The 27,112-nt window shown below is 52.2% G+C and overlaps 1 protein-coding gene across 5 annotated transcripts in view; it reads left to right on the top strand.

Moving 5' to 3' along the window:
• Positions 1-27,112, top strand: part of FUBP3 (far upstream element binding protein 3) — a 51,486-nt gene that overhangs the window by 10,662 nt on the left and 13,712 nt on the right. For 2 of the 5 annotated variants that reach the window (XM_043566595.1, XM_043566599.1), the window contains 9 exons: positions 2,052-2,157; positions 13,809-13,842; positions 16,260-16,309; positions 16,691-16,762; positions 17,993-18,050; positions 20,227-20,389; positions 21,539-21,637; positions 25,074-25,199; positions 26,229-26,331. In XM_043566595.1, coding sequence (XP_043422530.1) covers positions 2,052-2,157; positions 13,809-13,842; positions 16,260-16,309; positions 16,691-16,762; positions 17,993-18,050; positions 20,227-20,389; positions 21,539-21,637; positions 25,074-25,199; positions 26,229-26,331 — 811 coding nt within the window. The remainder of the gene's footprint in view (positions 1-2,051; positions 2,158-13,808; positions 13,843-16,259; positions 16,310-16,690; positions 16,763-17,992; positions 18,051-20,226; positions 20,390-21,538; positions 21,638-25,073; positions 25,200-26,228; positions 26,332-27,112) is intronic. The other 3 variants (XM_043566597.1, XM_043566598.1, XM_043566596.1) reach the window with 3 other exon arrangements.

A 27,112-nucleotide genomic window follows, 5' to 3' on the forward strand; every position in this document is an offset into this window, starting at 1 on the left:
TCATCCAGGGTGCCATCATCTCTAGCCTAGACAGGGGCCGGCAGACTTTTCCCTTTAAAGGTCCAAATAGTGCATGGTATGTACGGGCATCATACGCCACACGGTCTCCGCTCGGTTCCTCAACGCAGAACGCACGCGGCTGTATTCCAGTAAAACTTTCTTTACAAAAGCAGGTGGTTCGCCAGCCATGCTTTGCTGACCCCTGACCCAGAACATCTCCTAAATGGTCTTCTCACTCCCGTCTTCCTTAGACGCTGTCTTCCTTGTCAAGGGGATGCCACTTCTCCTGCTCAGCCTTGCGGTTGCTTTCTGTCACCCTTCCTGTAAAATCCAAGCCCTGGCGAACCGGCCCTTGCCTGTGTCTTGGAACACGTCCAGTTCTTTCTTCTCTAGTGACCTTGACCTCTCTCTCTTCTAGGCTCATACCTGCCAGGCAGGCTGGCTCCTGCCTCAGGGCCTTTGTACAGGCTGTTTTCTCTGCCTGGAATGCTCTTCCTCAGATTTTTGCATAGCCAACTGCTCATCAGATAGGCCTTAGATCCCATGATCTGAAGAGATCAGAGCAGCCTTCCCTGATCACCGTGTTTCAAGTAGCTCTCCTAAGCACTTACCTTCTCATTAGCACAATTCACTATCTTCTCTTATTAGTATAATGCTTATCGCCAGCTGAAACGGTCGATTCTTGGTCAGCTCGCAGACCGCGTCACTCCCCACTGACTGCTGACACGGAGCAGGGGCCTGGTTATTCTCGTTGACCACAGGAACCCGGTGCCCGGAACAGAGCCCCACACATAGTAGGCACTCGGCATTTGTTGGACAAGTTACCTTATTTTAACAGCCGTGCTGTGAAGTGCTTTCTAGCATACAAAGCTCCTTTGTGTTGAGAGTGTGTTGGTAGCTTGCCCCAAAGTGTGCAGCTGCTGGTGGTACATCCAAAGGATCTCCTGCGGAGGGGAGAGGGGCTTGCCCAACACCACAGGGCTAGGAAGCCAGAGGGAGAGACCTGACCCCTGGATCCCTGACATCTGAGCCCTGCCTTGGGGTTTCAGTGTCATGCTTGTCTTTGGTTTTTTGTTTGTTTCAAGTCATTCATGTCGGTCGCAGAAGCCGGGCACATTGGGACAAGCCCAGAACTCCCACCGAAGACCCGCTGTGTGGGACAGCCCTTCCGTCTGCCCCTTAGTCCACCCCTACTTCTTAAGCTTAACTCAGGGACTAACGTCGAGAGCAGTGGCTGTAAATATTCCTTCGATGACATGATAAAGAGCTGATTTATCAGGGAGATCCCGTTGAACTTTCCGATGAGAACCAAGTAGACAGAACTTTCTGCGCAGCGTTTGTTTCTGGGGAGAAACACTTTGATAGCTGTATGATCATTTTTTTTTTTTAACTGATAATATTAAAAATCGAAATCGCTCTCCGAGGTCTCTCGCTTGGTCCAGCGCAGGAATCCTTCTGAGGTAGTTTGGACAGACAGCCCTGTTTCCCCCCCCCCCCCCCCCCCCCCCCCCCCCCCCCCCCCCCCCCCCCCCGCCCTCCTCCCTACTCGGACACTCCCAGTGGGGAGCGGCTTGCTGTTCTATGTCTGCAGCGATGACATCATCACTTAACAGGCGTTCAAGTTATGGGATGGATGTTTTCCTAACGCGCGGTCATGTTTGAGCAAACACAGCCTTTTAAACAGTACCGGGGGATTGGTTTCTTAAGGGAATCCTGCCATAAATAAAACCTTTTGAACAGAGTTCTTCATGTCGGTGGCCTGCCTGTTTTCTTCGAATGCAGCGTACCTGTGTTTCAAGGGGTGGCTTAGAAATACTGATTTGTAGAAGACTGATGTTCAAAAGTATTTACTTCTAAAGACACGTTGTTACTGAGGCCGAAAGAAGACTCAGTTAGCAATGAAAAGTGTCCTCGGTGACACTGCCGCGTGCTAACCTAGGTCAGGGGGAGAAGCGGGGTAACACAGGCCTTTGAAGAGAGTGCTCTCGTCTTTCTCCCTCGAACGGAGCCCGGATTTGTTACTGAGTCTTTAAATCTGATTCTCTCTGTAGATTGCTGCTAAAATTGATTCAATTCCTCACTTGAATAATTCCACACCTCTAGTGGACCCCTCAGTGTATGGATACGGAGTCCAGAAACGGCCCTTGGATGACGGAGGTAAGTTGCGGGGAAACGTCTTTGCCTTTCAGATGGTAGCGAACCTGCCACTTAGGCCGGAGCCGCGTGTCGGCCGTTTCCACGACAGCTGCCGCCAGCGTCCTCCTGAGGAGGTGCGGTCGAGGGGACCGCCTGGGGTTGATGTTTCTTTCTCCGCGACTCTCCGGCACTTGAGCTCTTAGTCGCCTTGATGATGCCAGAGTGCTTACAGCTGGGCTCGGAGGTAAAGACGAGGCCTTTGCGCATCAGTTCGGAAGTCACTCGACTGATTCGAGGGTTTTGTGTGACGTGGCCCTTCATGCTTCCAACACGCGCGTGGGGGTTGAAGCTCCCACTCTTCTCCGAAGAAAAGCTAAGATTCGATGCCTGACTCTTAGGAAGCCCGCGGCTACATCCTGACCTTAGAGAAAGAGAAGGTGGGGGCGGGGGAGGGTGTGACCTTGCTTCGGTCGGCTCCCTGCTCCCTTTTTCACCGTTCCCGTTTTTGACAGGCTCTCTCTAGAAGCACCCATCTCATTCATTCCTGTGTTATTTGGTGGTTTGGTTCTGTACCCCACTTCAGCCCCCCAAAGAGTTTGAGACCAACGTGGAAGTGCCTGTCCCCCGGCACCTCCGCGAAGAGTATCTATCGGATGGGGTTGTTCAGAGAACTTGGACCTCCTTGATCACATTGGGTGTCCTGCAGAGTAGGACTGGAAGAGGGAGTCTGAAGTTTACTAGGTTGTACACGAATATGCACGCAGTGGGTCAGCCAGTGTCTTCTCTGGCCCTCTGTCGGTCTGCGTGCCTACCCAGCCGTGTGTATGCACTTGTTTCTATGTTGTCTTATTAGGTGGAAAAAAATCAAGGTGTTCAATAGTATATACGGAGCAATTTCCTTTTCCAAAAAAGAAGCGTGTTTTGGTGTATGTAGAAAAAGTAATTTGGTGTGACTGATTTCTCCAGTGTCTTCCAAAAGGGGAGATTGCCATTGTTTTTATTTATTTATCTATTTATTTTTATTAAATGTAATTTATTGTCATGTTGGTTTCCATACAACACCCAGTGCTCATCCCAACAGGTGCCCTCCTCGGTGCCCATCAGCCATCGTTTTTAGGTGTTAAACACCTAAAGGTTACGTTGGTAACCTTTTTGGAATAATTGGATAGGTTCACGCTGGGAACTTTATAAGGGGGCTGTGGCTCATTTTGGTGTAAAAGTTCCTTTCTGCTTAAATTTCTTTGTGGGTTTTTTTTTTTTTTTTTTAAGTTTATTTTGAGAAGAAGAGCACGAGTGGGGGGGGGGGGGAACAGAGAGAGGGAGAGAGAGGATCCCAAGCAGGCTCTGCACCGTCAGCACAGAGCCCATTGTGGGGTTTGAACTCCCGAACCGTGAGATCATGACCTGAGCTGAAGTCGGACACTCAACCGACTAAGCCACGCAGGCGCCCCGTGTTTTTGTTTTTTAAAGTTTACTTAATTTTGAGAGAGAAAGAGCATGCGAGTGGGGGAAAGGCAGAGAGAGAGGGAGAGAGCAAGAATCCCAAGCAGGCCCCCACACTGCCAGTGCAGAGCCCAACATGGGGCTTGAACCCACAAACTGTGAGATCATGACCTGAGCCAAAATCAGGAGAGACACTTGACTGACTAAGCCACCGAGGCACCCCAAGATACTGTTTATGAATATCCACCCAGGCAAGGTCTGCCCCATTGGAACTAGGTGACCATTTATTTATTTATTTATTTATTTAAAAAAAATTTTTTTTCTTTTAACGTTGATTTATTTTTGGGACAGAGAGAGACAGAGCATGAACGGGGGAGGGGCAGAGAGAGAGGGAGACACAGAATCGGAAGCAGGCTCCAGGCTCTGAGCCGTCAGCCCAGAGCCCGACGCGGGGCTCGAACTCCCGGACCGCGAGATCGTGACCTGAGCTGAAGTCGGACGCTTAACCGACTGAGCCACCCAGGCGCCCCCTAGGTGACCATTTAAAAAAAATTTTTTTTATGTTTATTTTTGAGAGAGAGAGTCAGAGCGTGAGCAGGGGAGGGGCAGGGAGAGGGAGACAGACTCCGAAGCAGGCTCCAGGCTCTGAACTGACAGCACAGAGCCAGACGCGGGTCTCCAACCCACGGACTGCGAGATCGTGACCTGAGCCGAAGTCGGACGCTCAACCGACTGAGCCACCCAGGCGCCCGGTGACCATTTTAAGTGGCTCCTCCAGAACGGTCCCCTGTGATCTTGTTGGGCTGGTGCTAGTGATTTCTTAGACCAAATATGACAGATGGCGTTCTCCGCAGTTGCGCCTTCGTGAAAAGCTCTGATGTGAAGTAACCATTTTCCCTTCTCGGGGCAATCGTGCTTCACCTCTTCTTACAGGACGTCAATACAGAAATAAAACTGAGTTGTCTGGCTCTGAGCACACGCCCCAGTAATGGACAGCCCAGTCTCCCCGGCCCACTGTTTCCAGAAATCACGATCAATACCTTTCACCGCGCTCTGCCTTGCCTGCGCCCGCCACGTGGTGGGGAAGTGCACACTGTGTGCAGAGTAGGCAGTCGCTGTGTCCTTTGCGTAAAGAGCGCCGAGGTGTTTGCAAATGAGACCGGTGTCCCCTGGCAGACTGCCTTCTCCTGCTAGCCCACTGGACGCCCATATTTCAAAGAGATTTGTAAAAGCTGCTGAGTTTGTTGACGAAGAGCAGGCAGGTGCAGCTGGTGAGCCCAGAATCTCACTTGGATGCTGCCGCCGTGTGAGGTCACTTCTCGTTTTGAGGACGGTAAGTTTTTCCGTGTCTGCCTTTGCGGGATTGAGTCCTTGGAATCAGAAAACGAACACGGTTTCTCTTCTTCTTCCTTCTGAACGCGAAGCCTGGTTACAGTAGGGACGAACCTTCCCGTCTCGGGCCAGCTGTCCGTCTTACGTAACACACTTGTGTGTGAAGAACCAGAAACTTCCCCCAGGCTTTTTACATTGGGCAGGACGGCTCGATAGTTAATCCTCTTCTGCTGAGCACCTTCCAAACCACAGAATTAGGCCAGTTGTTTTCCTCCAGCTCAGCTCTCCACCTGTGGCATTCGCTGTTGAGGTTAGAGAGAACTCTGGGAGTTGGGGGCGGGTTCAGAGCACGCCGAGATCGTCTTCTGACGATCAAGGTCACTAGGCCGGTTCTCTTCTCTTGGATACATGAGTTTGGTGAACGGACGGGACCCGTCAAGGAAGGTGATGTTCGTGGTGACCGGACAGCTTTCTCGAAGGGTCATGGCTGTACCACCTGTGCGACGAGAGTGTGGGAGAGCAGAGACGAACGCCGAGCAGGAATTGCCGCACTTTTTTTTTTTTTTCTGAGCAACAAAGATTTCCGAAGGGCTTGCTTGCAGTTTTTTGTTTGTTTAGTTTGGCTTGATTTTTTTTTTTTTTTTTTTTTTTTTTTGGGGACAGAAGTTCACCAGATCACTTCTTTGGCAACATGAACCCTCTGCCTTTCCCGGGAAGCCGGGTTCTTTAACCTTTGGAGGTTAAAGCTCAGTCCCCTAGAGGCTTTTGGAGGTGTTACTTGGGCGTGTTTAAAAGTGCTTCAACCCAGAAGTCAGGCGGAGGGCCTCGGCAGAAGGTTTAGGCAGGGCCTTGAGATTTGCAAACCGGTGTATGCATAGGAGCGCGAAAACGAGTCAACTAAGGGACGAGACTTGGTCTTGTTGTAGGAAGGGACCGGGGCAGTCGTGTCCAGGGCGGTTTGAGCTTGTCGGGCCACCGCTGTGTGAGCCCACTCAAGAGGGGTCGGAGCCTGGCTTCCAGAGCCTGCCCTCCGCTCGGCTCAGGTCAGGCTCAGGTCATCGTACCTCTCCACGTCTTCAGTCAGCACCCACACCTCCTAGTTTCTGGCAGGTGCACCCTGCCAGCTCGGGACTCTTCCTGCTGCTCTCTGTGTGACAGCTTTTCTATCCAGTGCCTTCTCCCTGCTGCCCCCGAGGCCACTTGGCTGGAGCCAGTCTGACCAGTTCCACTCCTCTGTTCTAAGACCTGTGGCAGCTTCCGCCACCCAGGGGGTCCCGCCCTCCCCTGCCTGCCCTTCTGCCGGCTTCCCCATCCTTGCCGCAGGTCCTGTCTCTTGTCTTCGCTCTTCCTGAAACCCGTCCCCCCTCCCAACGCTTTACCTTAGTGAAGAATCTTTACCTTATCCAAGTCCCGGTCAGTCCTTGGGTCTCGGAAGTGATGGGACATCCTCCCAGGGACCCGTTTTGACTCCCTTCAGTGCCTCGCCAGGTGCTCCCTAGCTTCTTTATCTTCTCTTGGCCCCTGTTCCCCTCCCTCCCCTCTCCCTGCTTCCCCCTTTCCACACACGCAGTCTGCTCTGAAGTCCTAAACCGGTGTCCTCTCCCCAGGGCGCACGTCTGCAGACACCAGGCGCTTCTCCTGCCGAACTCTGCAGGCTACGATCATGGAGACGGGCCCTTTCTTCCTCACCTCCCTTATGTAGTTGGTGGATAAGTGTAGTGGGTGGATAGTTGGTGGATAAATCACGTGATGCTTCACTTCTTCCTTTTCAGGTCCAAGATGAGCACTTAGAACATTTTACGGAAAGCAAGCTCCAAATCGAAGAGAGTAGTATTAGCTAAGAGATTTGAGAGGTGCAGATTTACTCAGAATCGGGGGTTGGCGTAACTTTTCTTAAAGGACCATTCGGGGAGGGGGCGCCTGTGTAGCTCAGTCGGTTCAGCATCCAGCTGTCGATCAGCTCATGATCCCACAGTCCGTAAGATGTTTATTCTTTCAAAATTAAACATTTTTTTTCTTTTCCCCCAAAAGGACCATCCGGTAAATTGCTTTAGACTTTCAAGCCATATGGGCTCTGTCCCACCTACTCAGCTCTGCCATCAGAGCTTAAAAGTAGCTCTGGATGTCCAGGAGCATGGCTGTGCAGCTGGCCCTCGGGCCCTCGGTGTCTTTGAGGTTTATGTACTATCGTCCTAGATAGTACTGTACTTTTTCTTTTTCGTTAGGCTTATTTATGTATTCAGAGAGAGAGAGAGAGAGCGCGCGTGAGAGGGGAGGAGTAGAGAGAGAGGGGGGGGAGAGAGAATCCCCAGCAGGCTGCACACTGTCAGTACAGAACCCGACATGGGGTTCGAACTCATGACACATGAGATCATGACCTGAGCCGAAATGAAGAGTCAGACGCTTAACGGGCTGAGCCATCCGGGCGCCCCCAGTGCCGTACTTTCTCACGTTATCATGCTGGTGTTCTTGGGGTGCGAAGGTAGAATTTTTGGGTGTGCTCTCACATGAACCACTTACAGGAAGACTGAGATGGAGCATCTCTGTGGCCCTGGCTGAGTTTTGTGTTTGCACGTGTGGCCCAGGACAAAGAGGAGGGAGAAAGAAGACTGAGGAGGAAAGATCTGTTCAAACCCAGACTTGGCGAGCAGGAAGAGGCATGAGAGGCGGCAGTCAGTGCTGGGGCGCGGGGAGGCCCGGGGTTCCTGCTGCCGGGGGGCATGGGCGTGTGGGCCGCTGTGCACGGCCCGCACCGCCTCTGGCAGGAGCCCGCGGGGACCGGGGTGTCTGCTTTGGAAAGAGAGAAACTGAATCTCAGACACGCCCGCTCACACTGTCCCCAAAGCCCACGCTCCCCCGTAGTGCCTGAGGCCTGGGGGGCGGGGTGGGGATCAAGAGTGTCCAGTAGTGGTTGGTCTTCCAGCAGGGGGAGTGAAGACTCCCCGGGTGAGGTGGGCGGGGGGTGGCCCTCAGGGAGCCCTTCCCAGCTCCTCCCCTCGTGTGCACCCTCTTCCCTAAAACGCACCCCTCTGAGAATTGTGTCTGTGCCGGAGACCCCGTGCCCTTCTCCTTTCCGTGTCCCCGGTCACATTTCCCCTCGGTTCACGTAGGCACGTCACCGTCCCCGGGTGCCTCAAGAGGCAGGAGTCCAGATTTCTGGACGGGGATTCCCAGGGCGACAAAGCACGAGAATCCTCCTAAGACACACTGATGGGGAAGCATCTGATTTTGGTTCTATTCAGGTAGCAACTTCCGGCAGAGGCTCAGGCGGTCCCCTCCTCCCCTCCATTCATCCACCCGTTTTAGGATTAGAATTGAGAAGTGAGTGGTAGTCATATGGCTGCATAAAAACATGTATGTGTGAGTTGGAAAGAGGAAGTGAGACTTGTTTTCTTTCCTGGCAAAGTATGGTCTGACTGGTTCGACAGTTGGCTTAGCCGACTGGATACGACACAGTAGATCGGCATCGTCCACAGGAATGAATGAATGAATCTGTGGCGTCGACGACCGAAGCTCGTACACAGGATTTTAGAGGTCACGTTGAAAGGGGATTTATAGCTGTTCAAAATCCTTCTAGGAAATGGGTGACCCAGACTGGCCCTCTACCCTGGCCGGGTGCAAGAACCACCCAACGAGCTTTTAAAAGCACGTCTGATGGCACAGCCTCTTTAGAGAACGTACAGAACTCGGCACGCACGTTGTCATTCAGCACACAGCTACACCAGTTTGTCCTCCAGAGACAAAAACCTGTCGCGGCTTTATTTGTAACAGCTCAGGTTTCCTTCAGCAGGTGAATGGTTAACAAAATGGCACATCCGTGCCACGGAACGCTCCTCAGCAGTGAAGGGAATAAACTCTTCATACACTCGGCAGCCTGGGTGAATCTCCAGGTAATTCAGCTGGATGAAGGAAGCCGATCCCAAAAGGTTGCATACCGTGTGATCCCATTTATATCACGTTTCTGGGATGGAGAATAGTTGAGTGATGGCCAGGGTTTAGAGATGGCGGGGTGGGGAGGCCCCTGTATAGAGTAAGGAAAGATCGCTACTGGATCAGGAACCCTGAAGCCCAAATTCCCTTTCGTGTAGATAAGGTTACCGATGTCTGGAGAAGCGGTTTGCCCCAGGGCAGATGCCCCAGAAGTGCCAGAAGGACTTGAACCTGAATCTCTGTCTCCTGTGCCATGATGGTGCATGCCTGCAAAGGGGAGTTCCGAAGTGGGAGAGTAGGCTGTGAATCCCAGTTCTGCCGTTTGTTAACTGTGTGAGTTTGGGCAGGTTGCCCAGCCTCTCCGAGCCTCTGTTTCCTCACCTGTGAGATGGGGACGATACCCACCTCGTGAGGTTATCCTAAGGATTATAACAAGTTATTTTTGAACTTTTAAAACACTGCTCACAGTATTTCCATCCGAACCAGTTAGCACACGCACGTTAAAACCCGTGTAGCTGAAATAAAAGGCTTTATGGAATACGTACCCTTACTGTATATCATACGCTGTTTTTTTATCTTCGTTTTTAACAAAGCTGCTCGTGATCCCCAATATTGAGTTCATGGCCACCGGTTTAAACGAAAATAAGGCCTAGTGCTCCAAACATGTATCACAGACTTGTTTTTCCTTGGGTCGGGCAGTGGGTAGGTGCTTGGACTGTGGAGGGGTGCGGGTGGGGTTCCCGGCACCCCCGCAGGCTTGGAGACTAGGTCAGGTTACTGCTCACCCAGAGCTTTCTCCTGCCCTCCTAAGACTCTGCTTCTTGGGGCCAAGGTGGCCTGGTGCACCGTGTTACCCTGGGACTGGCCCAGTGCCTGGGCCAGAGAGGCCTGACCTGGGTGGAGCACAGCTTCGGGAGCACAGACCCTGACCTGGGCCCTTCACCTTCTGTCAGTAGACGGGGCCTACTGGGAAAGCGTCTGCCCCCCTGGGCTCTTGTAGGCCTGAGTGGACTCAGCGGGTGAGGCACCTACAAGAGGCGGCGCCCTTATTGAGAGGAGCTTGGGGGAGCTTGGGTTCGCTCTCACCTTTTACAAATGACGATTTGCAAGAAGTCCTGAGGGATTACTTGCCTAGGGACTTTCAGCTGACCTCAGCCTGTCTGTGTTTTGTGGCCCTGGCTGGGGAGAGTTGCCTCCTTAGAACACGGGAAGCCTTCGTGCTGTCCTTGGGAGAAAAGCGTTTTAAAAACGCTTTGAAAATGGGAGAAATCCCTGCAGCTGACCGCAGGTATCACCGACGGGAGCCGAGGCCTGGAAGGGCATCGGTCAGAGTCCCAGGGAATCCAGGCACGGGTGCAGGATTGTTTCCCAAGTCTGCAGAAGGTTTGGTCTATTCATTTGTTTGGTCAGTTATATAAAAGGTGCTGATGTTTTCTGTCCTGGCCGACCCGCTCCCCCGCCTCTGGTCTGCTGCTCTGCGCACCTGCGAGGAGGACGTGGGTGCTGCTGTTCCTCGGGAATGGGGGTCGGCTGTTAAAATGCATGCATATTGAAAAGTTGGGTATGTTCCCCAGTGATGGTTGGTAGCATTTCTTTCGGAGAAGAGAAAGGAAGCCGGTTTTCTCCTCACGGCAGGGGGGCGGGGCAGGAATGTGTCCAGTGCCTTCTTTTTCTTCAAAGATCATTATTGAAATTGGCAGAGTATTACTACTCTTTGGAAAGAATGTCTTATTTCGCGGCGTGAATCTTTTCTATGGGGAAGCTCATTTTCCCCTAGCCCAGATGGCTTCCCGTTACGCGGGGTGCCAGAGTAGATGAGAGCCACACTGTGTGTGCATGAGTGTGTGTGTGTGCGTGTGTGCGTGCGCGTGCGTGCATGCATGCACACATGCCGGAATGGGGCTGAGCTGAACTTTGGAGGAGAGATGAAGCGTTATTGGCCAGCACGCACCATTAACAGGAAATAGAACTGACGGTATGCAGTATTTTGTCTTTTTTACAGCAAAATGACTGTAGTTACTATTGAATTGAACTTGATAGGTGTTCCCGCAAGCCTCCTTTATTTGACTCCCCCCCTTTCATCATGAAGACCAAGAGAAGCCCGCCCCCACCCCCGCCCTGCCCCGTTCGTGGAGTCAGATGTTACCAGGCTGCTGTGTGAGTGCCTAGCGTCCCTGATCTAACTGCTGGTTTTCATTTTGAGGCTTCAAATGGGAATGTTTCTTCTGCAGGAACCGAAACTTTAAGTCGTGTGTTTCAGCCTAGGACTGCGGTATTTGCATGGAGGAAGGGGGCTGCGTGTCCTTCCTAAGAGTCCAACTCGAGTCCAGATTGGAATTTGATTTCATTTTTTTTTCCTTAAAAATTTTTTCAATGTTTATTTTTGAGAGAGAGAGAGAGAGAGAGAGCGCGCGCGTGTGTGCGCCTGAGTGGTGGAGGGAGGGGCAGAGAGAAAGAGAGAGAGACAGACTTTGAAGCGGGCTCCGGGCTCTTAGCTGTCAGCACAGAACCCGATGCGGGGCTCGAACTCAAGAACCACGAGACCTGATCGTGACCTGAGCCAAAGTCGGACGCTCAACCGACTGAGCCACCCAGACACCCCTGATCTCACTCTTCGGTGTGGCTCTCATCCATGTCTCGGGGATGATGGTGTGTGTGCTTCTGGTTTCAATCTTTGCAAATGCCTCCCCTGTGTCAGCAAGGCATATGGCCGTACTGTGTGTGTGTGTGTGTGTGTGTGTGCGCGTGCGTGCGTGTGTGCACGTGTGCAACACCTGTGACACATAACCTTACCGACAAGAGGAGTTTCCTTTTTTTGTGACAGGCACAAAATTTTAAATGGCTTTTGACCAAGAGCCTCCTGAACGTTCTCGTGAACCTCATGAACTTCTTTACGGTAGCGTTGCCCTTTACCCTGTTTCTGTGGCTTTTCTGGCCCAAATCTCTGAAGATCATCCGCGTTTTGAACATCTCTTACCAAACAGCACAGCGAGCCAGGAGCCAGGGTCCAGCTGTGTTGTCCTGTTTGGGGACTAAGCATCTCTCTGTGTTCTTGGCATTTCAGGCCATCTTAGTCTTCAGCGTCCCTGTCTTCAGTGTATGTTATTCTTGGCCCCTGAGAGGAATTCTGACAGCAAGCAGAGAGGCTGAGCTGGACCCTTGAGGAGGGACAGGTAGCCAAACTCATGGGCACTCTTTTGTGGGCGTTCTTCTTTATTCTTCTTCAGCCTGTTTTTTTCAGACCCACTGCCTTCCATGACGGATGTTCCTCTCTCGCGACACCCAGGGGCTGAGTGTGTGATGGGGGTTCCTTGCCCAAGGTTGTAACTGTCCAGTCTCCATGTTGCTGGGAATCGTGAGCACTGCCCATCCCAAGTGAGAGAGAGCATTTGTCATATTCAAACTGGAAATGCAAAACGAGAATTTTAAGATTCAATGAAAAACAATTCTCTTATCCCTGAGATAAGCAGATTAATGGTTTATCGTGTCAATATTTTGGCTGCAAACCATTATCTTGCCATCGATCCGGAAGAGATCCGGTATTGACTCAGTAGCCTCGCTTACTTTTTGCTAACATTGTTTCTTTATGCTTTTTCTTCTTCTTCTAAACTATGACCTGAGGGGGCACCTAGGGGGCCCAGTCGGTTGAGCGTCCAACTTCAGCTCAGGGCATGATCTCACGGTATGTGAGTTCGAGCCCCGCGTCGGGCTCTGTGCTGACAGCTAAGAGCCCGGAGCCTGCTTCAGATCTTCTGTCCCCCTCCCTCTCTGCCCCTCCCCCGCTTGTGCTCCCGCAAAAGTAAACATTTAAAAAATACATATCACGACCTGGTTTCTTTTCCTCTTCTTATGACCAGCTCCTGTCCAGTCAGAAGGACAGGGTTAAGTTCACGCAGAAAAAAAAAGCAATTGGGAGCCATGGACTCGAGATGTCAGACTAGTTCCTTCTTTGTTCTGAAGCTGATGTGACGGACCCTTCCCCACTTCCGTCCTGTCTGTCCCCCGCACCACTCTCCCCAGAGACCTATTTTTGAATGTCTCACTAGCACATCATAAGGTCCATTCAGTTCCTTGGGATATGTTTAGGATATGTACTTTTTCAGTGTCTGCCGACCGTGTTTCCCGGGCCGCGTTTTCCAAAAGAGAGACAGCACGGACTCCTTTTTGCTGATGGCTGGTGAGGGAGCCGCTCGTCAGTAGCTAAAAGAGGGGAAGCTCGAACAGAAAGCGTGGCTGAAGTGGTTTTGTGGGACTGTGATTGCAGAGTGGGTTTTCATAGTAAGGGGCCGTTTGGTACTGCTGTCTCTGTGAAATGGGCCGGACGGACACTTGCCCGTTCTTCGCGTCCACGACGTGTGGACTGTGGCGGTGGGTTAACGAAGAGGCCCAAGGGGGGAAGATGCCAGCTCCTCTCCCTGAGATGCGTATGTTTTCGGGAGGGCAGGGAGAATTGGGGGGTGGGGTGGGGGGCCGCCCCGTGGCCGGCGGGAACATATGTGCACGTTCTCAGTGACCACAGCTGCCGTGGAGCCGTCCTTAACAATGCTCCCGGGCTCGGAGGGTAAATCTTCTCATTTGTTTGAAAAAGAGAAAGAGGGAACCCTCGCTATCTTTACATTGAGTTTGGATCCCGAGCAGGAGGGAGGTGGGAAGGGAGAGGGATTTAGGCGAGCGGGATTTTCTCCCAGGCCTCTCAGCATGTGGACACGCAGATCAATTTCTTATCCTGCGTTCAGCTGGACACTGGGTTAGAGACTGTGTTGATCAAGACGTCCCCTCCTGTTTCGTATCATGTAACGCGTTCATTGCAGCCACTGAGCCTAAATTACTGTTTGCTTTCTTTCTGCCTGCTTTTTTTCCCTCCCCCCCGCCCCCCGCCCCCGAAATGGTAAGAACTTGTGTAAGGATGGAGTTAGTTTATCCGTGCTAATGCTTTGATTTTTCTTTTCTCTGTCTCTCTGCCACAGTAGGTAACCAGTTAGGGGCCTTGGTACATCAAAGGTAAGCAGTGGGTTATGTTTTATTATTTATTGATCATTTCTAATTGTTTATTGATCCACCATCTGTACTTGAGTGTTAGCAAGTCAGAGGTTGAGAGTGTGAAAAACCAGGAGCTAGATTTCTTTAAGGCTCAGGGTTTTTTTTGTTTTTTGTTTTTTTTTTTAAATAGTCCTTTCCCAGACACTGGAAGCTCGAGGGATAAATGAACAGGGAGTATTAAAAATCAGCCACTATTGTATGTAAACTCACTGGACCTCTAGGATGTGGGAGCTGCTTTTTTTCTCTGTCCACCTACTTCTAATTTAAAAGGAGAGACTGTGAAATTTTCCATCCTGATTTGACGGCTTTCCCCATGTTTTGAGAACCCTTAACGTCTTCATCTGAGCAAACGCGTCCCGAAGAAGCGTGAGTCACTGGGCTTTCACAGGATAAAGCTTGCGATTCACAAGGAGTCGTGGGCCTGGGAGGGCAGAAGCCCAGGGCCCACCCCGTGCCCTTGCAGCAGGGACTTGCCAGAGAACCTTGGAGAAGTGCCCATGTGACCCCCTGCCTCAGTTTACCTTCATAGCCTTCCCTTACAGACTGGGGATTTAGAGAGATACACAGGCCTCTGGGCTTTAAACAGACCAGTCTCTGTGAGGTGCAGTGTTTGCAGTCACAACGTTATCCCTTAAAAAGAAGGAAATACACAGGAAAGCCTGGGACAGTGTCTCTTTCCTCACGGATGAAATTCTGTGCTGTGCATCGGTTACTGTAACACATTATCCTTCATTTTCACCAGCAGCGATACAGCTGTGTCCTCTTGTGTGCTGCACAAATGTTGGGGGCTTTCTAGAAATCCTCAGGCACCAGTCAACCAGAAGATTTAGCCTGGGTTTTGCCATTGCTGTGTTACTGGTTTGCTTTGTTTTTTAATGAACTAAGATAGTTTAAACGACGTTGTTAGTATCAGACGTCACTCTCCCATAAAGCCGTTTATAGAATTTTACTTTCCAAGATGTCCGTACTTTGTGCATTAGACAAGCTTCGGCCCCGCAAGTCAGATGGAGCTTTGTCTCCAGGGAGCCCTGAGCAGCCAGCCCCTCTTCACACACTTCTTCCTCAAAGAGGGTCGGCTCTCACCGTCCTGAGGGCGGAGGACCTGCGTGAGTTTTGCGACAATTTGTATTACGATAGCGTTGAACCCCGTCAGTAAATTCCCCAGTCACCCCTGTTGGGAATAGACAGCAGGTGCCATGCACACGAGCCGCAGTCTCGTGGCTGCACGTATGGGAGCACCGTCACCCTCCACCCCAGCCAGGAAACCCTTCCCACGGGGACCCCGCGCCTCTTTCCGGATGTGTTGGGCCCGCCGAGGCTTGGCGTTTTTGTCCGCGGTTTACTGATTTAGGAAGCTGGAATTGCCTGATTTCGGGCTGAGCTCCAGTAAGTACCCCAAGAGCCAGAGAGGATCCCTGCACACTTATAAACCGGGGGAGGTGAGCCCTGGGAGGCGAAGGCTGTTAGCTCTCATCAGACTGACACGCTGGCAAGTGCTACTTACGCTATTGAGTTCCTTCCAAGTGCCACACTTGCCCTAAAAACGTGCGTTTTATTCGATCCTTTCCGTGATGGGTAAAAATCCAGCTGTGCGAGAGATGTTTAAAAATGCTTATTACCCTTTTTTCTTTTGAAACTACTTGCATTTAGCATCCTCCTAAGGTAAATGTTTAGATTTGATTGCTTTCTGGGGCGTCGGGCAAATTGGATATTGTCCGCAATACACTATATGGCAAATCGGAAGGTTTGTTTGAAAGAACCAGCACGGTAGTTGCTTTAAAAAAAAAAAAAAAAAAGTGAAAAACAACCCAACAGGTAAAGGACGGGATAGCGTTTAACGGAAGGAAGTACCTGATTATTCCGTCCTGGTCAGCACTGATTAGGCCTCTGTTGGATGCCGGTTCCATTGGGAGTATCTCACCCTAAACATCAGATACATTAGAGGGAGGCCACAAAACAAGAAAAAGATTGGGAAACGGGGAATGTTGAAGAGATGTTGAATATCTGTATCCAGAAAGGAGACCAGAAGAGAAAGCTAAACTCACTCCGCAAGCCCCAAAGAATGTTTTGAGCGTTAGGCAATACTGAGAAGAAAAGGCAGTTGTTAGGAGAGTTGACGGTTTCGTGAAAAATCAGAGGTTTCTTCCTCTGACACAAGGAGAGAGGAGGCTTGGGTCTTTTCGAGAAGTGATTGACCGGAGAGGGTCCATCAGACGGCGCTCTTTTCTCGAGGGCTGTGGCCTTGGTGGCCCAGTCGGCACGGTTCATTTTAAGTCTCTATCTTCCAGCCTTGCCCGTACGGGAAATTTGGGGAAAACCTAAAATGGCTGTGAATTTCTTTATTCTATATGTTTTTCCAAAATGTTCTTTGTTTTTAGGGCAGTAATAACAGAAGAATTCAAAGTGCCTGATAAAATGGTTGGATTCAGTAAGTATCCGCATTATCTCCTTGCCCTGATTAACCTTGCGGTGTGACTGTCACTGTGGTAGAATGCTTTGCACAGTGTGTCCCCCAGAGCCCCGAAGTGCTGTGGGTCTCTCTCCAGGCTGAGAGAGATTCGTGGGTCCCTCCCTTCCCACCCCCACCCCTGTCCTCCTCCCCACCGCACCCCTCTCTACAGTTCAGCTGGAGTACCCTGTATTTGTCTGCTGTGTTTCACCTGTGATTTTTTTCCATGGGCTCACCAAGGCCACCCTGATTTGTAGTGCTGCGAGCCAAGTGTAAATGTTTGCTGAGTTAATTAAGTCATTCATGCGTGGCTAAAGATGGAACCGGGGGCACGTTCTGACCTTGTTCAATTTGTTTCAGTTATCGGCAGGGGAGGTGAGCAGATTTCACGGATTCAAGCAGAATCTGGTTGCAAAATTCAGATTGCTTCAGGTAAGGCTGCTTTTTTTCGTAGATCTCAGTTTGGTAGAAATCAGTGTTTTGCCAAGTTTCCCAGGTTCATTACCTTTGCTCGTTACTTAGAAGTCTGGGGGCCTTGGTAAGTATATGGGGTTGCTGTTTTCCTTGTACTTTCGGAGCCGGACTCCCAGATGAGAACCAGAAAAGCCAGGGCAAAAGCAGGCCCAGACACGAGGCCCTCCGCAGTTCCGTGGCTCCTCGTGGCCCCCGCCAGACGCCTGCTGCCCTAGGATCTCTGTGTTCTGCGCCAGGATGTGATGCCAGACGGCGGGGCCCGGATGAGTGCTGGGGCCCTGGGATCACTCCTGGGGTCTGCCCACCAGCTTCCCTGCAGTGGGACCGCCCTGGCCAGCTGGGGGTTCTGGCTAAATGAGCGTGTGTGAAACGCAGTCCAGGACCCTCCCCAGCTGGGTCCGTTTCGACCGTGCGACGTGGAGAGAGACAGATTGCGGAAGAAGCGCTTTTATTAATAGGTCTAACGACGAATTTGCATTTGTTCTCTTTCCATAGTGGAGGAGGGGCTTTGGAGGAGGACAGCGCGCTAGAGAAGGTGTCATCCACTGAAAAGATACATATTACAGTGTCCTGAGGGCAGCAATTGGTGTTAGTTGTCCTTTTTTTTTTTGAGTGAGAATTTTGAGAGGCAGCTTTTTTTTAGGAATAAAGCAAAGCATTGTGTGGTGTTGGAAAGCAAGCTCTTCCTGTGTGGTCACATGGCCCGGAACTAGTTCCACGGAGATGCCCCCGACGTCTCAGGGTAGCTTTGCAGTCGCGGTGAGATCATCCGGAGGTGCAGACCGTTAAGTCCCTCGCTAGGGAGCCACCGGGCCGCTTGGGAACAGGCGACCTGAAGCCGCTCTGCGAGCGGAGAAACTGAGGAAGAGCGGGTTACGGGGCTCAGGCCCTCCTTGGCACAGAGACGGGTCCGAAACGAAGCAGGACTGGTCATCAGGGCCCACTCGGCCACCTCTGCCATGTCCTCCCACTTCCCCTGCAGAACTTGTTTCGACTTTGAGAACCTAGGGTGGCACTCCCAGCTTACTGTTCTGCCCGCGGGCGGAAGCAGACCGTCTTTTTCTGGGACCCGGGCTTCTGTGGGGCCGGCGTAGGAGCCAGCCCAGAGAGGCAGTCTGTACGTGGGGCAAAGGCGCACAGCGGCCTGGCGCCCACCAACACACCTCCTCTTCTTGGTTCTTCTTATAGAGAGTTCTGGGATTCCAGAGAGGCCCTGTGTACTTACCGGAACCCCAGAAAGTATTGAGTAAGTTTATTTTATTTACTTTTTCCTTGTACTCTTCTTCTTCCTTCCCCACGTGGGGAGAAACGGAAGGGCAAAACTGTCGCTGAGCACGGTGGATCTGTGCCGCGGCCCGGCCACGACAGCAGGCGCTCCTGCGGAGAAGGGTCCGGGCGGCTGCCACGCCAGGGGAGTTTCCTGTTGAACGCACGCGGTGGCGCGTTTCGGTCCAGTCCCACAGAGTTTCTGGCGGCTGTCCTAACATCTCCTTCCTACACCAGGTCCCTTAAGAGCGTGCACTCACCCCACCCGAATGCTCTAGTCAGCCTCCTTCTTCCTTGGCGCTGTCTCCTTTGCCCGAGCAGGTCTGCATCCGTGAGCCCGTCACTTCGGGAACCAGGGGGACGTGCCGGCACCAGGTCTTTTGCCTGGGCCGGTCCCCCTGCCCTTCCGACACTTGCGAACCAAACGAATTGACTCTCGGTGGCCGTGGCTCCACTCGGGGGGCTGTATGGACTGATCAGAGGGCATCTTGGCTCTCGGGGCCCTGGCAACCACCTGACGTTGCTTGCCGCCCCTGGGCCACCCGAGCTCCGAGCCTCGTATCAGATGCAGGCCTCGTCGATCCGACAGCCTCCTAGGGGACAGGGAGGTACTAACTTCCAGTCTGCTCGCTTCCCTCTTTTCGATCCGCTGAGTGGCGTCGCACTTGGGGACGGGGGTGCCGAGATTATGTCTGGCTCAAAAGACAGGGCTGTTTCATCGTCTCCATTTCTCCGGGAGTCCAGATGAGTTTAAATTCTCTTGTTCTGCCGTCGCATTGCAAGCAGCGAACCAGAATAAAGATTGCCGGCAGGTGTGCATTCTAGGGCACGCGGGATGGCTTTGCTGGAGTCACGGCATTTTTCTTCCAACACAGGTTAATTTAGCACACTAGCAAAATACTAAAAAGCCGCTAAGCTGAGAAGACCCGCAGGCCGATTCTGCACACAGAGGCTCAGGACTCCCAGAGGCAACGTCTGTTTCCCACCTTACTCTTCTAACCGTTCTGCGTCTCTTCTCCCCGGGCCTTCGGGGTAACAGGATTGTAACTTCAGGACAGTACAGCCAGCCTGCGCAGTAGCTGAATTCTTCCCTATTGGAGGAACCAAAAAATAGGTTGTACGTGGTGGTTTAGAGAATAAACAGTGAAAACAAAACAAAAGCCAGCCAGGGGAGATTCTGGTGCAGAAAAGGCAGTTGCCCCATCAGGTGGCCTCGGTGGGTTGGGTGGTACTGGTTGAACACTGCGGCTTCCCTCCCCCGCCTCCAGATAAACCGGCACCAGACAGCATCGCAGGGAAAAGCAGGGTCCTGAAAATCCAGCCGGAAAAGCTCAGAGCAGGCGTTTGTGACTCTACAGGCGCACCAGCGTCCTGCCTCCTCCCTCTCCCACCCCTCGAGACCAAACTGGCGGTTCACGGCCTTTGCTCAAAAGTCGTAGATGGGGCGCCCGGGGGGCTCATTCGGTCGAGCGTCCGACTTCGGCTCCGGTCACGATCTCGTGGTTCGGGCACGCGTTCGGGCACTGCTGACGGCTCAGATCCTGGAGCCTGCTTCCGATTCTGTGTCTCCCTCTGTCTCTGCCCCTCCCCCGCTCACACTCTGTCTCTCTCTCAAAAATAAATAAAGATTAAAAAAAAAAGTCATAGAGCAGGTTGGTTAGGGAGAACACCTTTGGAGTCTGGGAATTCGGATGGTGATTACTAACCCTTGCTTTCTTTCCTCCCGTCTCGTCTCTCGCTGCTCTCTCCTGCCCATATTTAACCAGTGTCATCCTGAGTGTCTACTCTGGGGGAAGCGTCATGCCGGACTGGGGACCAGAGGGAGCAAAGGTGGTCTCTGCCCCCATAGCGGCTGACATTTCTGATAGGAGACGAGACACGTGTGTGAAGTGACTGCCAGACAGCAGCACGAGCAGAGGGCAGGCTGGAAGGGGCTGTGTTGGAACACTGGCGTGTGGTGTGGGTCGCTTTTAAATTCCAGCCCAGTGGCGTGGCGGATGGCAGAGACCTCCCGGGTTGTGGGGGCAGGAGCTGGAGCTGGATGGAGGGCTGCCTTGACTCCTTCGTGTTCTTCCCCCCGGTGCTGTTTCCCCTTCGTGGGTGCCTAGCGCATTCATTTAATGCTCCTTCTCTTGTGATTCTCTTCCCGCCCAAAGACAAGCCAAACGGCTCCTGGGGCAGATTGTGGATCGCTGTCGGAATGGACCTGGCTTTCATAACGACATAGACGGCAATAGCACCATCCAGGAAATTCTTATCCCCGCGTCTAAAGTGGGTCTGGTCATCGGCAAAGGAGGGGAAACAATAAAGCAGCTGCAGGTAGGTGAGCCCTTAGCACAGCGGCGCTTAAACAGACCTTCCAGCATCGCCGGACAGATGCTTTTCTGAACATTTACCCTGGCCAGGCCTGAGGCCCGCCGTGATGCCGAGTCCTGCAGCTCCCCGAACTTAACCACGGCCTTGGGGCAGTGACGCTCTGCTAGGATTTTACCACCAAATGACCACATCTCAGATGAAAAGGCTGTGTCCAGAGCTGGGGCTCTTAGCCAGCCGTACGCCCCCTCGTTACCTGTGTGATCTCAAATACGTTTCTGTGTATCTCGAGGACTCGGGAGTCCTCGTCCGTAAAGGCAGGGAAGTGCCTGCCTCACTGTTGTCCAGAAGCTGAAATGATACTCGTGATTTTATGTTTGTTCAAGACCCCAGCCCAGAGCCTGCTACTGAGCAGACGCTCCGTGGATGTTAGCCACTTCTGTTCCAGGATCCCCCATCAGAGACCTGGGGAGCCAAACGTGTTTCGGAATTGAACAGCCCCGGCAAGTTCCGGGACCGCACCCTGTAATCCGATGCCTGTTTCCATAGCCAAACACAATGACGGTCACGCTCAGTGAGGGAAGGGTCTAGAAATAGGCTTCCGTGACCTCAGGCTGGGCTTTGCTGCCAAATGAGTTAGGAGCAGACTTTTATTTCCGAACTTTTGGGCTTTCGAAGTGGCAGGTCAGGGGTCCCGGTCCACCGTGGGTGCCCTCTCGTGGCCCAGGCTCCGGACAGGTGGCACGCTTGTGCGTGGGCTCCAGAGCTCTGGAAGCCGGAACCCGCCTGCTGCTCCCTCCCTCCCGCTCTGGAAGTCCCGGCGACTTGCTGTCAGAGCCCGCCCAGCAGTGAACGAGAGAAGCGGTCGCACCCGCTTCTCAGAGCTGCACACCAGCCCCAGCGAGAGGACGTCCACGCGGGGCCCTACATAAAAGTTGCTCACTGAACTAGGATCCTCTGGGGACCAGGAAAGGAGGAGGGTTCGGGGAACCGGTTTTCCGTCTCGCGCTTGGAGGCTCTCTGGCGTGGCCTGTATGCCGGCATCCTCGGGGACAGCGCCTCGTGGTGGGTGGGACGTGGCCCAGCCCTGCTCCTCGTGCGGCACTGCATTCTCCTTCGTGGCGGTGAGGGCCATACCGCGTGCTGCCCCCACAGGAGCGGACCGGTGTGAAAATGGTCATGATCCAGGACGGCCCGTTGCCTACGGGAGCAGACAAGCCTCTCCGCATCACCGGGGACCCGTTCAAAGTACAGGTAGGAAAGACACCGTGAATCGGGCAGGCCCCAGGTGTGGGGGTATCACCTGGTAGGACGTGCAGGGCTTTTACATCATTCGGGAAGTTCGAAAACTGGATGGTCCCTTATTTAAGGTCAGCCGTCGTCCCAAACCAGGTGTGATGGTGGAAGGGCTCGGGGGTTGTACTGCCTACACCAGAGCCACTGGCCACAGGCGGCCATTTAAATGAACTCGGATTCAGTGATTGAGCTCCTCGTTCACGCTGGCCATATTTGAGAGCCCAGGGGCCCCGTGAGGATGGTGGCTGTGTTATGGGTCACTTACCCATAAACGAAGATGGTTTTGTTGCACCGATCGGATGCAGTTTTCCACGTGGTGGCCTGTGGGTCCCCTCGGGTGCCGGCTCTGTTTGGCTCTTCCTCGCTCGTTCTCTCTCGGCCCGTTTTCACAAGGCCTCCGGCTCAGGCAGGAGGTGAGCACCCCACGGGCACGTGTGTGTCCTCGTAGCAAGAGTCCTGTGCCCTGAGCTCCTAGCCCCAGAGGGCAGCCCGTTTCCGAAAGCAGGGAGGGGCTTAGCTGGAAACCGTCATGACCTGAGCTGAAGGGACGGCTCCACCGTCCACCTCTTGCTGTCGGCAGGGATGCGAGTGGGCTGCGGGCGTGGGGACGTGTCTGTTCCCGTGCGATGCGAAGGTTCTTTTCCTGCCCGCTGCAGCGTGCCTCGCCTTCGCTGCACTGAGAGGAGCTCCTGGGTGACGCACCTTGCGAGCTGGTCTGTCAGCAACAGCTGTTCCTCTGTCCGTGTCTTGGGGCTTTGATCCAGTGGATATTACCAGTCTCTGGCAAAATATTTCCCCCGACTCTCTCCCCTCCCCCTCCCACCCCCCCCCCCCCCCGGCATTATACGTACGAGTGTGCGTGTTTATTTACGTATTTATTATAGTTGACCCACGATACCAGGTCAGTTTCAGGGGTACAACATAGCGACTCGACATATTGTGAAATCGTAGACGTTATGATATAAGTGTGCTTACCGTCCATAACCGTCACCATACAGGGTTATTACAGCATTATCGACTGGACCCCCTATGCTGTACTACTCAACTCCGTGACTTATTTATTTCATAACTGCAAGTTCGTGCCTCTTAATCCCCTTCATCTATTTATTTTTTTATTTTTTATTTTTTTTTTAATTTTTTTTTTTTCAACGTTTATTTATTTTTGGGACAGAGAGACAGAGCATGAACGGGGGAGGGGCAGAGAGAGAGGGAGACACAGAATCGGAAACAGGCTCCAGGCTCCGAGCCATCAGCCCAGAGCCCGCCGCGGGGCTCGAACTCCCGGACCGCGAGATCGCGACCTGGCTGAAGTCGGACGCTTCACCGACTGCGCCACCCAGGCGCCCCTTCACCTATTTATTTTTGAGAGAGCCTGAGTGTGTGCGCGAGCAGGGGAGGGGCAGAGAGAGAGGGAGACAGAGGATCTGAAGCGGGGTCTGTGCTGACAGCAGAGAGCCTGATGTGGGGCTTGAACCCACAAACCATGGATCGTGACCTGAGCTGAAGTCGGTTGCTTAACCGACCGAGCCACTCAGGAGCCCCTGTAAAATAATGGTTTTAAAACAGGATTGAGGGCCAGTGATTGGAACGGTCTCTTTCCGTAGGCTCCAGTCAGGGACACAGCCCTTTCCACCCTTCAGGTGGGCCCAGGTCCCCCAGGGGCCTTTCCTCCCGGGGCTTTTCACCTCTTCAGTTGCTTGCAGGTGGGCTTGCCTTCTCCGTTGGAACTTCTGGTTCTTTTATGAAAAGAATACCAGAGCAAAGAGCTTATTCTGTTAACGCTTCAGAAATTTGCAGGAGAATAACTACAACAGGTTTTTAGCATTTTTTTATTTGAAAATTGTCTCTTTGCTATATTTAGTATAAATTATTGTTCATTCGTTTTCTCTCTGTCCCCAACTTAAGAAAAAAATTTTTTTAATGTTCTTATTTATTTTTGAGAGCCGGAGTGTGAGTGGGGGAGGGGCAGAGAGAGAGGGAGACACAGAATCCCAAGCAGGCCCCAGGCTCTGAGCTGTCAGCACAGAGCCCGACGCGGGGCTCGAACCCATGAGCCTCGAGATCACGACCCGAGCTGAAGTCGTATGCTCAACTGCCTGAGCCACCCAGGTACCCCTCCCCCATTTTAAAAAAAGTTTTATTTTTTTTTTTAATGTTTGCTCATTTTTGAAAGAGACAGAGCACAGAAGACAGAGCACAAGCAGGGGTGGGGCGGAGAGAGAGGGGGACACAGAATCAATCCGAAGCAGGCTCCAGGCTCCGAGCCGTCAGTATGGAGCCCGACGCGGGGCTGGAACTCACGAACCGCGAGATCATGACCTGAGTCGAAGTCGGACACTTAAGCGACTGAGCCACCCCGGCGCCCACATCCTCCCCCACTTTTTATCATGAGAAACTTCAAGCTTACAGACACGTTGAAAAGAGAGAAGAGTGAGCACCTGTGTAGCCCCATCCGGCCTGTCATTTTACCACACTTGTGTCTGTGCGTGTGTGTGTGTGTGTGTGTGTGTTATTTATTCACTTACGTCTTCCTCGCCAGTTGTAAGTTAGTGGCGGGCGTCAAGACTGTCCGCCCGTAGATCCTGCAACACGTCTCCTGAGAACTAACTTCCGCAAAACCAGGCCTAAGAACGTAACAGCAGTCCCCTAACATCCTCTTACAGCCTGTCTGTACTCCCGATTTCTCCAAATGTCAGAAGACTTTAATCGCTATTTTGGGGACTTTCTGGTTTGGTTTGGGTTTACCAGAACCAGGGTGCAGTGTGGGCTCCCGCATGACCTTGAGCTGTTCTGCACGGCTGGTGCTTAGGGCAGATTCCCGTGGGGCCGGCTGGGCTTCAGTGCGTTTGTGGGGAGAGGAAGGACGTGCCTCCAGGATTGCCAGGCCTGGGAGGCAGTCTTGCCTGTATTTGGGGTATTTGATCTCTGGGTACTAGCAGGTCTTTCCGGGCTCCCTGGGCTGGCCTTTTCCCTTTGTGTCCCTGTTGCTCCTCTGTGATGGGGTGTCTTGTAATGCCTTCTCTTCCGTGGAACCTGCCCTCAGGGCTCTCCGAAAGAGACAGCGTGCCAAAATGCCTCAGGGCCGTCTTAAGCTCCGACCCAGCACAAATGTGCTGATCCGACTGTGGCTTAAAAGAGGGTGGGCCCTGGTCCGTGTGGGGATCTTGGGCAACGTAAGGAACACATCACCTACGATCTGATCGGTGTGACCCTCACTAGCCTTCCCCTGTCTCGTGTTGTTGTAATGCAAGAAGGGAGCTGTCCCACGGCCAAGCAAGCGCCTTCTGAGTCTTTCCGCCCAACTTAACAGGGTCTGATCTTGAAATTTCCCCTGGTGTCGTGTCTTTCCTTAGGGTTTTGTTTTCCGTAATGCCTTTGCTCTGTGTTTACGCAGCAAGCAAGAGAAATGGTATTGGAGATCATCCGGGAGAAGGACCAAGCTGACTTCCGAGGCGTCCGCGGTGACTTCAACGCCCGCGTGGGAGGAGGCAGCATAGAGGTATGCTTGACCGGCCGGCTGGTTAGTTAGTTCCCAGGCAGACGGGCCTAGCTTTGGGCCCAGCTTTCAGATCGTAGGCCACGCTTTGATCTCACCTTGGCAGCCGGGGGCGGGTGTGAGGAAGGACCCAGCCGTAGGGGGAGGAGCCAGGCGGTGGGGGGCATAGCAGCCGTCCTGCATTGCAGGGAAATGGGCCATTCCTCTGGGTTGTGAGGTGTTCCTGCTGCCCAGGTGAGGACCAGAGCCCAGATTTTCTCAGTGCTCTGCGTCGTGATGTAGCCTGGCTTGGAAGAACGGGATGAGAAGCTTTCCTTTCGAATGAAATCTTGAGATCCACAGCCCCGTGGGTGGACCTTGCAAACGTCATGCTTAGTAGGATAAGCCAGATACAAAAGGATGAATACCGTGTGATTCCGCTTACGCGAGGTGCCTAGAATGGGCGAGTGCATAGAGACAGAATGGAGAGGAGAGGTGACCAGGGCTGACGGAAGGAGTCTCCGTTCAATAGAATACGGTGTTCTGGGGGCCAGCGATGAAAAGGTTTGGGGGATATAGAGACCGGTGATGGGTGCGTAACGTTGCAAGTGTTTAATGCCGCTGAACTGTATACTTAGGAATGGTTACGATGATAAAGACTGTGTTCTGTATATTTCACCGGACAAAAGAATGAAGGGCTGGGAAAACGTTTCACGGACCGTTAGTATAATCATTGTGCACGGTACATTTGTGCTTATTTCAGAGAATTGGGAAGATAAGGTTGCCATTTTTAACCTGTTTTTTGATAAGGTTTATCTTGCTTTGCTTCATTTTCGTAACTATTTCGATCGAATATACTTAAGAGGCAGGAATGCCATCGTCAACCATGGTATTTTTCCTTTTCCTAAGAGGGAGAAACGTGCTGCATTATATCATTTCCAGGAAGGCACTACAGTCAAAATCAAGTTGTCTGTTCTTTCTTTTCTTTGTCTTTTTTCCTTTTTTAATGTGCCCTTTAAGAAACAACCGATTTGCAGACAGCGCTGATCAGGTTCTGTTTCCCTGTGCTCGCAGGTGTCTGTGCCGAGGTTTGCTGTTGGGATTGTAATAGGAAGAAATGGGGAGATGATCAAAAAGATTCAGAATGATGCCGGGGTGAGGATTCAGTTCAAGCCAGGTTGGTTTTGATGACTCTCAAAAACCCTTAGTGCCGCGAAGCATTATAAACGCGCTTAACGAGACAAGGACTCTGTACTTAGCTCATGCGTGTGTTCTCTCCGTGCCCCCCTCCCCTATTCTATTACCAAAATACCAGTCCAGCTTTCTCTGGGCCCTCATGGCGTTTCCAACTTGCCATTTGGTCAAGTAAAGCCTTCAAAAAAAAAAAAAAATCTGTTATTTTTGACTTCATCATTTAAAGGTAAAACCATTTGGAAAAGGACTAATATCTTAAAACGAAGGACAGACAGTTCCTTAAATGTTGTAGATTTGCCTTCAGGAGCAAAATTATTTACATTGTCTTAATTTCCCTGAAGATGGGAAAACATTGCAGTGTGCTGATTTTTGGAAACATTGCCATACCTCAACTCTGCTTTCTTCCGCGTTAACTGCTTTTTGTTTCTGTAATGATATCTTTTTAAAATGGCTATAGCTTGGGGCGCCTGGGTGGCTCAGTCCGTTGAGTGTCCACCTTCGGCTCTGGTCATGATCTCACGGTTTGTGGGTTCGAGCCCCGTATTGGGCTTTGCACTGACAGCACAGAGCCTGCTTCAGATTCTCATCTCCCTCCCTCTCTCTGCCCCACCCCCACTCGCTCTCACAAATAAATAAAAAGATTAAAAATAATAATAAAATGGCTAGAATTGCATGAGAAGTGAGTGTTGGCATAGACGGTGTAAAAAGAGGTAGACACATACGTTTCTCTGCGCATCTGGTAGGAATATCGATCGCAAGTCAGA

Source organism: Prionailurus bengalensis, chromosome D4, assembly GCF_016509475.1.
Source record: "Prionailurus bengalensis isolate Pbe53 chromosome D4, Fcat_Pben_1.1_paternal_pri, whole genome shotgun sequence".
NCBI classification, from domain to species: Eukaryota; Metazoa; Chordata; class Mammalia; order Carnivora; family Felidae; genus Prionailurus; species Prionailurus bengalensis.